We start from the raw sequence: 14,846 nt of genomic DNA on the forward strand, positions 1-14,846 counted from the left end.
CATATTCTATTATGAAGCAGCCCAGGTGAAGGAGGAAGGCAAGACCCCATCACTAGGCAAGCACCCACCACCAGGCTCTGCAGAGAGACTAGAAGCAGCAATGGCCACCTCTTCTAGTCATAACAGTGATAATAATAGCAACTACCAATTTTTGAACACATCCTAAGTAATGCATAGTGGTAAGCACTGGGGATACAGAGATAAGTGAGAAACAACCATGGCCTGCATGAAAAAGCTGAGGGCCCCTGGGCAGAGCTGTCTTATAACGATGTCATAGCAAAGGGAAAAACTGTGGCAGAAGAGAAGGACACATGTGACTATGAGTCTAGATTTAGGATGTGAGAACAGAGAATCAATTCCGCCCAAAACAGATACATATCAAGAATAGAAGTCTAGCTACATCAAACGCCTTTAGTATTCACACTCTCTGACCAGAATTCTACTTCTCTAGGAATATAATCAAAGGAAAGAAAGAAATACAAGATTTATGATCAAGATGTTTAAAGTACTGCTATTTATAAAGTTGAAGAAATGGAAACCACTTAAATGTCCAACAATAGGACAGTGATTAAATAAACTGGCACATCCTTCTGATGAAATGCTATGTGAACCCATTAAGAATTGGGTCAGTGAAAAATACTTATGACATGAAAATATTCTTATACTGTAAGGTTATTTTATACTATTAAGACTAAACCAAGTTAAAAATAGCTTAGATAGTAGTATGATTATAATTTGCATGTAGGTATATAGTAAAAGAAAAGATTGAGTATGTACCAAAATGTTAACAGAAGTTCTTTTGATGATGGGGATTTGGGGTTACAAGTGACTTTTACTCCCTTTTCTATGCTTCACTATATTTTTCAATATTTTTTATGATGTTACATAATGAGAAAAGAAAGCACAATAGAAGGTACTTTTAAAAAAATAGGACAAATGCCATCAAAGGATATTCAACACAGCATTATTTGATAATATAAAAATATTCACAGCCTAAATATTCATTAATAGGCAATTGGTTATATAAATCATATCAAAACAGTGGAATAATATATACTCAGTCCATAAAAGTCATATTTTCCAAGAATAACTGTGATATAATACAGTTATAACTTAGATAACTTAGATAAAATAAAATCTAAGTTGATAACTTAGATAAAATAAAATCTAAGTTGATAACTGAAATAAAAACTCACCCAGCTGAATGTCAAAGGGTGGATGAAAATAGAGGGAATAAAACATTGGGGGAAAAAAAAAGAAAGAAAAGAAAAGAAAAACAATCTAAGGCAAAAAGCATTAAAGGAAATAAGCAGAGATATTTAACTTTAATAAGAGGTGCAACTCCCCACAGAGGCTGTAATGGTGACAAATATGAATGTTTATGCACCTAACTGCATAGCTGGGAAAATGTGAGGCCAAGACCAATGAAGATGCAAGAGAAACTGATCCTCCACAGTCACTGTGGGAGGCTTTAACGTAAAATGAGCAGATCACACAGACAGAGATAAGGCTGGATGGACTGTGAATAACCCCAAATTAGGCTCAGGGTATGTAAGTTGTGTACTTATGCCTAGAATAATACTAGAAGGAAATTATTAAAATAGTAACAGGTTGTTTTGGAGTAGAAGGCTATACATGTTCTTTTCTCTGTCTCCTTTTCTGTATTTTTCCATATTGAACATATACTTTTATAATGGAAAGGAAAAATGTTCATGTCCAAAGAGAATGAAGGGCTACAGCTCAGCATAATGAACACAACATTGCATAGCATGTGCTGGCCCTAGCTCAAATGACGCCACCAGCCGTGCACAGCTGTGAACAGTGCGAGGCAGGCCTCAGTGTAACTGGCCACAGGCAAGCTCGCCTTCCTCACTCCACACCAGGGGAGCACACGGCGGTCCCTTTCAGAGCTGGGCCAGATTTTCCTCTCAGACAGGCCAGGGAGGGGATTTATAGGCCCATAGGATCCAGACATCTGTGCGAGTCTACTGGCAGTGCGAACCTTCCTGGTAAGAAGCAGACAGAGCGCCATGTAGTCAGACTGTCCCTCCCTGACGTCCACAAATGCCGCCTTTGTGCTGAGGCCCAAGCCCCCAAACCATGTGGGCACCGGGAGGCAAGAGAGAACAACTCCCACAGTGTCTTGCTGAACTGTTGCTGCAAGCACCACTCACATGTGTGACTGCTTTTTAACCTTTTTGGGGGAGGCTGCCAGCCCAGAGCTCTTCTAATATCCTCTTGGGCTAACCTGTGGTCTCCCGAGGAGGCAGAGGAAGGATTTCTAAGTGTCCCAGCATTGATTAAAGCATTATGTTTGGGTCTAAGTCATCTCTTCTCCTATAATTAAAGAAATCCAACCTGAGAGACATAATTGGATATCCAAACGGATGCATATGTCTCCAAGGTGCCAGGAGCCAGGGAAAATGAACACTGTGACAGAAAACCAAGATGCTTCATTGCAGCCTCAAGTCATTTTTGGAATAGAAAAGGCATAAATAATATACACATATGGGTAAGGAATGAACTGCTTTTGAGAGGTTTGGGGCAGCCTGTACACTTCTTGTTCTCTGTTCCTCCCCTAATTAGAATAAGCATCAAGACTTAGACAAAATAGAAGAGGATGTGAAGTCAGTCCACTGAACACCCCTTATGGGCCTGCTTTTCCTCCTCATCCTCACTGCTCCTGGGCTACATTAGCACCCTCTCCCAGTCTGCCTTGTGAGGGAAACAATAAAGTCACGAGGCACTTGCTGAGATGCAAGGACTGGAAATAAGGCTGAAGAAGTTGCATTGCATTTACCAAAGTGAGTTACAGGATGATATTTGGGGGCAAAGATGGCATTCTCCATGCTTTGCAGATCATCCTGCAAACATGGCTGTCTAACTCTGCATACAACCTTGAGAGCAGATTTCACGGACCCCCCCATAGACACACTCAAACATAAGCATCTTGTTCAAGTTTTCTCCCTGTCTATATGCATTACTATTATAAATAACTATTCTGTTTTTGCTGGGTTGTTTCTGTTCAATACAGGGAGTCTAGAGTTAGCTATTTATCATGATATTTGAAAAAAGCAAACAAAAATATTATTTTGCCAAAAAAAAATATTTTTTTTTTGAGGTTTTAGAAACCGATTTCCACATGTCAGACCCTCCCTTGGGTCTGGCTTTCTCCTCCTTGTTTGGCCTCATGGGTCTGTTGGATTTCAGACATGGCTTGATTTCTTTCTGTCCTACTTCTCTAGGTCAATGCAAATTTCCAAGGGAATCGAATATTTCCTGAAGTGTTCCTTGTGTAAGATCCCCAGAAATAGGAGAAAGTAAATAAACAAAGATTGCTTGGTAAGCCAAAAGAAAGATTTTGAAGGTATGATAATGCAGGATCTTAAAGCAATATGCAGTCAGGGCTGGGCTGTAGTAGAAGGCTCAGATGGCACTCTCCCTAGGCCCAGGAGCACAAACACAAAAACCTACAGGCCAGGCAAAGCCATGACAGAGAACAAAGGGGCCAGGTGTTGGAAGAACAACTAGGAGAGGTGGGGACATTTATAGGTGACTGTTGGCTGGCTATTCAGATCCAGCTCATTACTACCATGTGGGAACACAGGCCCAGCACTGCCATGAATCTACCAGATGGTGGCTCTATCTAGAACATAGCAACATGAGGGAAGGACAAAGAACCTGGTGCATAAAGGGGGCTCATTCAACACTTGTAGAACGAGTGAGGGCCTTCCTGGACAGAGGGTGGACTGTCCTGGGAGAAACAATGGCAAGAGACAGCTGGCATCATGGAGGGTCCATAATCAAGGGAGGAAATAACTACAAAGCAAACTTGAGCCACAGCTACTAGGATGGAGAGGAAAGGGTGAAATGTAGTAGACAGGCTAATGAATTTTCAAAAAGCAGAACTCAGCGAAAGACCAGATGTGCAGGTCTAGGGCGGTGATGAATCTTCCAGGGGAAGCCTGCAATGAACTTGACTAGAGGGCTGAAGGACTGGCCACGAGGGAGAGAAGGTAAATACATTCTTCTTCACTAGCTTCAAAGCCCTTCATCTGGTTTGCGTAGACGACCTTATTTTCTTTCTCCTCCACTCTCCCATAAAAGGGATCAGGGGATGACCAGAGTTCCAGAGGCCCAAGCACTGATAGAAACAGAGCTAAACCGACAGCTAATGAGGTGATGAAGTATTCATTCAGGAGAAACTGTCGGCAGAGTTAACAGAGGAATGGGCAGGGCAGGGGACAAATATTGGAGACAGATGGCATCTATGAGAAAGTGGCAAGAACAGCTTGGGCTACACAGAGTCAAGGCATACTGGCCAAAGGGTGGGACAGCGAGGACAGAAAGGGGTGAGAAAGAGTCTCAAATAGTTCCCAAATCATAGGTTTTTCACAGCATGGGGCATGCCTTGGGTTCTGGTCCATAGTTTTCTTTTCTTTTTTTTTTATTTCATCTTATTGTTATGGGGGATACAGAATTGCAGGTTACATACGTTGCCCATGTACCGCCTTTCCCCCCAAGTCAGAGCTCCAGGCGTGTCCATTCCCCAGGTAGTGCGCATTGCACCCATCAGGTAGGCATAGTTTTCTTAAAGACTCGTAAAACAAAGATGAAAATATTTCCAAGAAGTATTCTGGACAAATAAGAAATGGCAGACTCAAGACTACTGCTCAGCTAAACCACATGAGACTTTCCATGGCATGAGTTTTGTGGGCTTCAGTCTAAAAGCATATTTTTATGATTATCAAATCGGGTCCAAGGCCTTGGACAAATCTTAATGTTCACTTTAAAAGATAAACTTCATCAAGGGTTTAAGTACAACTACAACCACTTGTTAACTAAACATTTATTATAGTAGTTAATTTAACTAGTTAGTTAACTAATTAGTAAATTAGTGATACCTAACTAAGGGCCAAGGCATTATATTAGGTCCTTTAAATGCGCTATGTCATAAATCTTTACAATGATTCTAAGAAGCTGGTGGCATCATGCAAATTTACCCATGAGGAATAAAAGCAAGACCTAGAGCTGTTAAGTCACCTGCTCAAGGTGACAAAGTCTCTGAGTGACAGAGCTGAGGTCAGAGCAGAGGTACTTCCAACTCCGAGGTACTTAGGCCCTGGTTATAAGCCAGAGGTCAGTAAACATTTTTATGTAAAGGGCCAGATAGTAAATATTTTTAGCTTTGTGGGTAATATGTTCTCTGTCACAACTACTCAACTCTGCTATTGTGCAAAAACAGCCAGAGACAATATGTAAACAGATGGGCACGGCTGTGTTCCAACAAAACTTTTATTTACGTACACTATCATTTGAATTTCATATGGTTTTCATGTGTCATGAAATATCACCCTTCTTTTGATTTTTCTTCCCCAAGCATTTTAAAAAGTAAGAACCATGCTTAGCTTGTGGGCCATAAAAGAACAGGTGGTGGGCTGGAGTTTTTCTACCTGCTGCAGTTTGCCGACCCTGGTCGAAGCCACGGGGCTCTGCTGCCCTCCAGCTTACATCATGTGCTGGTTTCCTTGGAAGGCCCATAGATATTTTAGGAAAAAAACCTGTGAGAGAGTGTCTGGATGGGGCACACAACTCTGAAGTACAATTGTGAGGAAAGACCCAACAGAAACAGCTCTGGCTCTGCCTGACCCCAGACTCAGACTTGAAAACTCCTTTCTTCCTTTAGTCTCCTCGCTTGTGCTCTTCTATAGAAATAAGCATTGATTCAGGTCAAACTGAAACCAGGAGAAATTCTGGGTAGGATGCATAACACAGTTTTCTGCAACCAGGGGCCCACCATGCATGCCCTTCTTACCTGCAGGGTTTGACTGAAGCGCTTTAACGGCGTGGTCTTCACGGGTGGGATGAGGTTTGCTAGTGACGTAACTCTGGAAAGGGGTTTGACCCGTTTATTACTAGGCTCCTATAGGGTTAAAAATACAAAAAAAAAAAAAGGAAAACATCAAAGTCAGTTATGAAGACAACGTAACTCCACCATACAACTCTGTCCCACTCCATAAGCTGTTGGCTGCACTCTGCTCTGTGGAATATAAACAGTGCCCCAGCTCATGCCAGCTGCATAGAGATGACCTGACTCAGGAGCCAGGGCAAGGGACATGGCAGGGGATGTCAACAGAGGCAGCCTCTGGGAGGACAGCAAAGGGGCAGGAATCTGCTCCTCATCCCTCACTGCCTGTATCTGCCAGCTTTTAGCACAGAATCTTCCACTTGGTAGAACATTCTCCCCAGCCCTTCTGTAGAGAAACGTGGTCTTTGATTTCCCATCCAATGACCTTGTCAGGCAGTTGTCTTCTGTTGCTTCTGGTTCTGTCTTTTTAAAAACCTTTCTCTACCTTGTCTAAAGCCACTCTTTTTTTATGCAATGGTTTTTCTAAAGTACAAAGATTATTTTTTTAGTTTACTCATTCAAAAATCTTTTTTTAAAAAAAGAAGTTCTATTACTGGGCTCTTAAGGAAGCATCTTTGTTATCTATAGTGTATTTCAAATGCACATATTAACATTTATAAATAATAACCAGATAGCAAAAGAAAATGTACACAGAGAAAACCCTCCTGTGGGCATCAGTTTCAATGCTATATATAACCACAAGTTTTGAAAATCACCTCCACGTAAAACATTATTTGCAAATTTGCAAGTTACTCCAAACCAGGCTGATGGGTGGGTGAGAGGGAGCCTACTCATTCCAAGGACTCTGCAGACAAGAATTACATAAATAAAAACAACAGGCTATGGAGAAGAGAGAGAAGGCAGACAAAACATTGTACAAAGACAAAGAGAACAGTTACCCTTGTCTTCCTAAGCTCCATCTGACCTGTAGAAGATGCCGGACAGCACATGAAGACACCAAATTTAGATGGAAAAAGCCAAAGTAGCAAATTGTGGTGGCAAACCTCAATCATTTCCAGAGGGAGTCTCTAGGTGTTCATCTTTCCTTTTCAGCCATTGCTTTCAAAGTTTCGAGGGTTAAGCCAGAACTTCAGATTCTCCAGGACATCCCTGCATCCCTGTTCTGAACATAGTAGGTGCTTGGAAAAATCTTTCATGCATTTGGAATCCTGCCGAGAAGCTCTCATGTCATTTTATGCCCTTGCCAGCCTCAGAAATCAAAAGCCTTCTTTGAAATAAACCGTCTCCAAGCTTTCTGGTATTTAAATATAAAAATTTAAAAACTCAAAAAAAAAAAAAAAAAAAAAAGGCTCAATACAATCCCACAATGTGCCCAGGAGTGACTTCATGATTTCTTGAAGCAGCCAAACACTTTTCCAAGACGGAGAACGAATCCAGGCTGCAGGGTACCTCTCCGGCTTCTTAGCGTGCTAAGCTGAACAGACAGCAGAAAACTCTCGGAACACTGGGATGGCTGAGCTCCAAAACGCAAAGCATGAATCGCCCAACATGAGAAACATCGCATTACAATGATTTAAGTGCTGAAAAGAAAGGTCTGACAGCCCTTCTGCTTCAGGTGACAGTGCCCTTCAGGATGCTCCCTGTCTGGTGCCTGGCTCCTGAGCATTTGTGCCCAGAGGAGAATTTAAATTTTTTTTTTTAACGTCAGAGCTGCGTGCGTACGTACACACGTACACACACACACACACACACACACACACAGCCTCTTAAGCATCTCCTAAATTTCTCTAAATGGTTTCTGCTTTGGGCTGGAAATGCCAGGTTGGTGGCACAAAATGCATTACAGCAAGTGAGGAGACAGGGAATCCTTGGGGGAGCAGGACTGGGTCTCAGATAATCCTGCATGCACCTTAGACCCCAGAGACTCGAGTCTCTCTCGCTGTCTCTCTTTTTTAGTGGCTAAAGCTGCTGGGTCATGGATTCTATATCAGAATAGGGAGGTTGAAGGGCAAACACCAACTGGGTTCTCTTGCTTTAAAAAGGAGCAGGGAGCACTGCGTGCTTGGCAGAATGAGGGATGATCCAGCTCTGTTCCACTTGCTGTGTCATCTTTTCTAAGGTTCTGCTGACTTTGCTGCTCATTCTACACAACCCAGACAGGCATTTTCTGCACAGCTACAAGATGTATGTACAATGCAAATGGCCCCTCTGTAGGTTGTGCATAGCACTGCTACATGAGATTGTAATTAGAACTGCTTTCCTAAGGCATTGCCCATTTGGAAGTAAACATCAGGCTGCTCTCTGGCAATTTGACATTCCCAAGTAACGAACGACTGAACCAGAAGCCATTGCTGCATGATTTAGTGCTACGATCCAGCAATGCAAGCAGGTGCAATTTCAAAACCAGTACACTTACAGGTTATTGGATCTATGGGGCGGGCTTTATGTCTGACCCACATGAGTGAGGTATGAATTATGGTGTTTTCCTTGAGGGCTTGTGTGAGAATAGGAGATTTAAAAAATTCTTGACCTAATTTGATTTTTCTTTTCCATTTACTTAGTATGTCTCCAGCTACATTTTACTGCTATCTAAAGAGAGCCCTCAGGGAAAATGTTTCCAGATTCTAGTTAAATAGCTCTACTGAGAACTAGCAAATGCAATACCAAGGATGCTTTCAAGCTTTACAGAGAGAGGACAGAACACAGCCTGCAGAGAGGCTTCCTAGTCCACTAACCCAGCTGCCAGACCAAGCTGGGCAAGGTCAACACTAAACCCAGGAACAAGGAATCCTGCTTCAAGAGTACATACCACTCCCACTACATGATTTTAAGACAAGGCAGGAGGATATTTCACTAAAAAGGTTAAAAAAAAGAAGAAAAGGAAAAAAATGTCTTGAGCATTCTGGATAGGCAATATTTTGTGAATAACAACAGTTGTGTTTCATCTTTTTCAGGCCTTATAAATTTTTTTTTCTTGTCTTATTGCACCATCTAGGACCACCTATATATTGCTGATTACAACCTGAGATAGTGGGTGCACTAGTTCAATTCCTGATTCTAAGCAATTATTATCATTAAGATTTCATCAATAAGTACTGTGTGTGCTGACAGCATGGAAGAGACACCCTTTATCAAGTAGAGAAAGTTCCCTTCTGTACCGAGTTTACTGGGAATTTTTATTGTAAATTGGCATTGACTTTTATCAAATGTTCTTTCTTCATCTATTCAGAGGACAAGGAAGGGGAAAAAAGAAGGAAGGCAGGAAAAGAAGAAGGCAGAAGAGGAAGGAAGGAAAGGAGAGAATGAAGAAAGGCACAGAGGTCATATTTTTTCATAAAGGAATTGATTCAGGAATTTAAAATATATTGTGCTTAATTATGAACAATGATGAATAAAGCTCTCTATGTAATGTTATATTTAATATGAGCTATTTTCATCAAATGATTTTAATATTCCTGCTCTAGGGGATACAATGATTTGTATCCTCTCCTCATTCTTCCCCCCAACTGGTAAAAACCAAAGCAGATTGAATGCAATGTAAGAAAATGCCTATCATGTCAATATAATCTAATATAATTTTTTATTCTTTCAAAAATACTTCCATTGAAATAGACCTGGCATGTAGAACCCTCCCCACTCATTTTCCCTGCACTTCATTTTTATAGTCAGAGTGGGGTTGGAGAGTAGTAGGAAGATCATCCACGTCATGTCTGCAGCAGCCTTGAGACTCCGCCTTCACAAACAAGGTGCAGGAGAGGCTGGAGATGCAGCCATTAGCACAGGGACTCAGACTGCTGTACTGCAGGGCTGCTCTGTATCTGGCTGGGAGCAGGGGAGAGGTGAGAATCGATTGTGCCAGCAGATGCTTTTGCACATGAGTTGATGGAGTCATATAAAAAAGTCTTTCTTTCAAGTGTTTGGAAATACCAGGGAAGACTTTGTGGGGTTTCACCTGTGTGCCAGGTGGTGTGCTGAAAACTGTGCTCCCAGGGGTCATGTTTAATCTACCCGGTGACCCTCTAGGTGGTTTTCGTCATCCTCATGTTAAACAGGAAGTTATAATCTTACAGTGATTGAGAAACTCTAGCATAAATAATAATAATGAGCTAATACTGGTTGCAGGAACTCTTTTCAGTGTTCTACATATATTTGTTAATTAATTCCTTCTAACATCCCTACAAGTTAACTACTGTTACCAATTTTAAAGATGTGGGTGCTGAGGCATGGAATGGGGCAACTTGCTTAAAGTCATTCAACTAAAAAAAAGCTGATCAGGATATAAACCCAGGCAGGCTGACTCCAGAGCCCATGCCCTCCACCAGGGCTTGGCTAACTTTTCCTGTAAGGGGCCAGATAGTAAATATTTCAGGCTTTGTGGGCCATCCAGCCTCTTTCATGACTACTTATCTCTGCTGTCAGTCACCAACAACCTGAAAATAAACATGTGTGGCTATGCTCCATTAAAACCTTTCTTTGTGGACACTAGAATTCAAATTTCATATAATTTTCATATCACAAAATATTATTCTCCTTTGGATTTTTTTTCAACCATTAATATAGAAGCCATTTTTAGCTTGAGGCACATAGGAAGTGTGCTGTGTTTGCTGATCACTGTTTGCTGACCAGTGATGTCCCTGGTCAGTGATCTTCAGTCTCAGCTTTTCTACCGTGACAAAGACAACACTCCTAGGCACTGCACCCTCCCATGGGCACACCTAGCCACTGTCAGCCCCCAGCAGATGGCATAAGCTGGATGTGCCTAGTCTCCCTGGGGCTGGGCATGCAGGGTCCTCCTCTGATGAGCAGAGGATACATGTGACTCATTTTTTATGTGAGTAAACCCTATCCTATTGCATGTTATTCTCTTAACTTTCTAAACATATCAGTCCAAACACAACACCAACTTTCCCTGACCATTAACATATATGAATAAAGGACATAAAAAATGATACAAGGCTTGGGACCTACTTCAAAATAATATGAGGCTGGGAAAGGGAGATGGAAGAAACAGCATTGTTCACAGGTTGGTGGTTGTCAAAGCTAGGTGCCAGGCACAGGGGACTCAGTATGCAATCCTGCCTGTGGCACGTGTCAAAATAAAACATTTTTTCTCTTTTAATGGACATAAAATTGTTTTTACCAATGGTCCATGGAATGCTGAACTGGAGCAGACAGGTGCTATTAGTGAGAGGGGATACTAGAGAGACAGACATCATCTAGAATAGAAGAAGCCTGGTTTGAAAAAAAAAAAAAAAGTTCCCACTCCTGAATAATATAGACCAGAAAAGGGAAAGGTCCATGTGGCTGGGAACTCGAAAGCTGGAAGGGCAACTTCACAACATTTAAACTTAAAGGCAGTAACCCCATGGAGGGCACCAGCCCGGCCGCCAGACTCCCTGAAGGCTCTTATTCTACTGACGGCTTTCTTTATTCACTCTCATTAAGAAACCCATCAACAGGCTCTCAATCACCAAACCCCACGACATAAAATGATCCAGTGAAGGTCAACTCTAATTTATTTCAGAAATACACTGAAAAAACAGGGGCCCCTTCAAAACCAGACTGTCTATGGACAGGAGTTCTCTGTGTTCCTGTTACATTTATTTTAATTTGTGAGCATGGTTTGCTTCCCCATTACTGCCTCCCAAAATTCATGTTTTTCTCTCCATTCCTACAATAACACCATCTTCTACTAAAGAGGCTGAGACCACCCATCCTTGCCAGATTCTCACTCCCCCTCTGCCTTTCTCCAATCAAATAAATGTAAGACTCATTACAATTGCCTTGACTTTACCACCCTTCTTCCTCAGGGCCAAAGCGTGGTTCACATCATTTTACAGTTATGCCCAAGATTCTCACCCTTCAAAACCTCTAGGTCACCACAAATATTCTTGTGTTCTCACTTCTTTTGACACCTCCCATTGCCAAGGCCTTCCCCACCCTTTCAGGGTCTCTCATTCACCCACTGGCCCATTCTTCCACTCGCGCCTCTGCTGTCTTCCAAGTCATAAACTTTACTTCAAATGTCCTCCCTGACAGCTTGCTTTGTATCTTGTCCTTCAAAGGATTCCTACAGATTCTCCCTCTTATGTTAATGTTTCTCTAACAAAATGGTTGAGAATGCACCGTAAGAATGTGGGTAAGAGCTACCATTTATTGGGAATTCACAATCTGCATCGGGCACTGGGTTAAAAGCTTTATATGGGTTTTCTCATGGCACCTTCAGGACATCCTCTGAGAGAGCTAATATCATTATCTGCATCTTATAGGTGAGTAAGCCAAAGTTCGAGGAGCATAAGTATGTACACAAGATCACATATCTCAGGTGGTGGAGGCCAAATGTGGACCACGTACTAGACTATACCCTGGTGCTACACTATTCTGCCCAACAGACAGGTAATGGTGATGAGCACATAGCACAGCACTTTGTGAAGAGCAAATGCTCAGTCAACGGAGCCCAGAATGGGACTCAGAAATTGGTACGATTTTACTAGAGATTATTCCCGACCTTTGCCTCTAAGAACAGGTGAGTTTATCTAATCATTTGATATATGCATATTCTTTTTCAAAAAATTGATTTTGAAATAATTTTAGATTTACAGAAGAGTTGCAAAAACAGTACAGAGGGTTCCCACACACCCTTTACCCCACTTCCTCTAATGTTACCATCTTACATAACCACAGTACAGTTATCAAAACTAAGACATTAAGATTAGCACAACACTATTAACTAAACTATTAACAGTGTTATTGGGATTTCACCCGTTTTCCCACTAATGTCCTTTTTCTGTTCCAGGATCCAATCTAGAATCTCACCTTACATTTCTGCCTTATCACCATGGTTTCCTGCAATCTGTGACAGTTCCTCAGTCTTTTTGTCTTTTCATGATCTGTTTGCAAAATACTACAGTTCTCTAATTGACCCTTGAGAAGTGTACTGGTTGGTTATTTTACAGAATGACTCTCAATTTAGATTGGTCTTATGTTCTCTCATAATTCAGGCTATGTATTTTTTGTAAGAATCCAACAGAAGGATGTGCCCTTCTTGGTACCTCATATCAGGGGGTACACAATGTTGCTATGTCTTATTATTGGTGATGTTAACCTCAACTACTTTGGTTAAGGTGAACTTATGTGTTGAACAGCATCCCCACTAAAAGATAAGTGCAAGTTCTAACCCTGGGTACTTGTGACTGTGACCTTACTTGGAAAGATATAATCAAGTAAGATGAGGTCATAATGGGTTAGAGTGGGCCCTACATCTAATTACTGGTGTTCTTGTAAGAAGAGGGAAATTTAGACAGAGACACACAGGGAGAGGATGGCCATCTGATGACAGAGAGGCAGAGACTGGAGTGATATATCTATTAATACAAGCCAAAGAACACCAAGGATTGCCGGCAAACACCAGGAACTAGGAAGAGCCAAGGGAGGATTCCCCTGCAGGTTTCAGAGGGAGCACGACTCTGTTGACACTTTGATTTCAGACTTTTAGCCTCTAAAACAGTAAGACAATAAATTTTTGTTGTTTTAAGCCACCTAGTTCATTGTACTTTGTTACAGCAGCCATAGGAAACCGACAGGTCATATCTGCTAGATTTCTCTACTGTAAAGTTACAATTATTCTCTTTGTAATTAATAAATATATTGGAACAGATACCTTGTGACTTTGAGCATCCTTCTTAATTCAATTTAGGGAGTGTTTACCCAGTATCTGCAAAGTGGGTTTCACTGAAGTGCACAGGTGTCACCATTGGCGGACTATCTCCCAGCTGGACAGGGAGAATCAGAAGGTTGATCCAGAGTACCCAAGAGGGTCAGTGTTGGCTAGAGCTGGCAAGGAAGGAGCAGGTGAGGTGGCCAGCAGGCAGGTCTTGTGGACGACACAGGCATGCAGGACACATGGGCAGCAATGGGGAGACCTTCATAGGGCTGTCTGAGCAAGAGAGGGGTAAGGCTATGGGGACAGGAAGGGGAGTTTCCTTGGAGCTTTCAAGTGACTATCTTATTTTTTAGAAACAGAAAAAGACAATAATAATGAAATGATTGTTCCTAATTCTAAAATTTCCATTAAATTTTTTTTATCTGTTCTCTTTTCCCTGGCACAAAGCTCATTGACCTGGTGTCATCTGTTCCCAGAAGATGAAAGGCAAATAGTGAAGCCCAAATTCCAACGGAAGCCTGGTTTCATTGATTAGGCCAAATGTGTTTCAGAATTATCGGTTTCTAAAACCCACAAGGTGAGAAAAGGTCTTCAAACCTAGAATGATAATTTTTCTCTAGAGATACTTATCAGTGATTTCAACAAAGGGACCACAGGGTTTGTGAACTTTTACAAACCACCAGCAGCTGCTCCTGGAGGGATCCCCAATAACCCCAGACATGGAAGCCACACTCTTTGTTTGTTTTCTCCAGCTGTGAGTTTGGTGGCCAGTTGCCTTGCGCTAGTGTCCAAGGGAGATGTGGTTTCCTCTTTGATGAAACGGCTCAACTCTCTTCTCCATATAAAGTGATACAAGGAAAAGATCCCAATTTCCTTCTTTAAGTGAAAACAGAAATGCTGGAGTTTGTTTTGTTTCATTTTTTGCTAATGGGGGAACAAGGAGAGCTTGGATAACTAAAGTCCATAGAACACCCTGAGTTAGTTCAGTTTCAAACCCAAGATGCAGACAGGCTGTTGGACTGCTGGATTGAGACCCCAACAATTTCTCTAGCTCCCTCTCATGGAATTGTCCCGCCCACCGCCACTGGTCCATAACACTCTTTGCCTGCGCCAATCAGCACCAAAAGCAAAGTCAGCACATTTGGCTTCTCAGCCAAAGTCTGCCTGTGAGGTGGTTGCTTTTGGGGGAGCCATGGATAAGGGAGAGGCATCAGGAAAACAGCTGGCTGAGCGTAGACAATGCTAGCATGAGCCTCTGAAACCATGCTCAGAGTCCCTGCCCAAACACAGCTTCCCATAAAATGCAAATAAAAA

The 14,846-nt window shown here is 41.9% G+C and overlaps 1 protein-coding gene across 7 annotated transcripts in view; it reads right to left on the bottom strand.

The window, feature by feature from the left end:
* The window catches only part of ARHGEF3 (Rho guanine nucleotide exchange factor 3), a 255,558-nt gene that overhangs the window by 31,990 nt on the left and 208,722 nt on the right, over nt 1-14,846 (bottom strand). For 5 of the 7 annotated variants that reach the window (XM_069473719.1, XM_069473720.1, XM_069473721.1 and 2 more), the window contains one exon: nt 5,816-5,923. In XM_069473719.1, coding sequence (XP_069329820.1) covers nt 5,816-5,923 — 108 coding nt within the window. Of the gene's footprint in view, nt 1-5,815; nt 5,924-6,807; nt 7,540-14,846 lie in introns of those variants that run through there. The other 2 variants (XM_069473724.1, XM_069473722.1) reach the window with 1 other exon arrangement.

Source organism: Eulemur rufifrons, chromosome 7 (assembly GCF_041146395.1).
Source record: "Eulemur rufifrons isolate Redbay chromosome 7, OSU_ERuf_1, whole genome shotgun sequence".
NCBI classification, from domain to species: domain Eukaryota; kingdom Metazoa; phylum Chordata; class Mammalia; order Primates; family Lemuridae; genus Eulemur; species Eulemur rufifrons.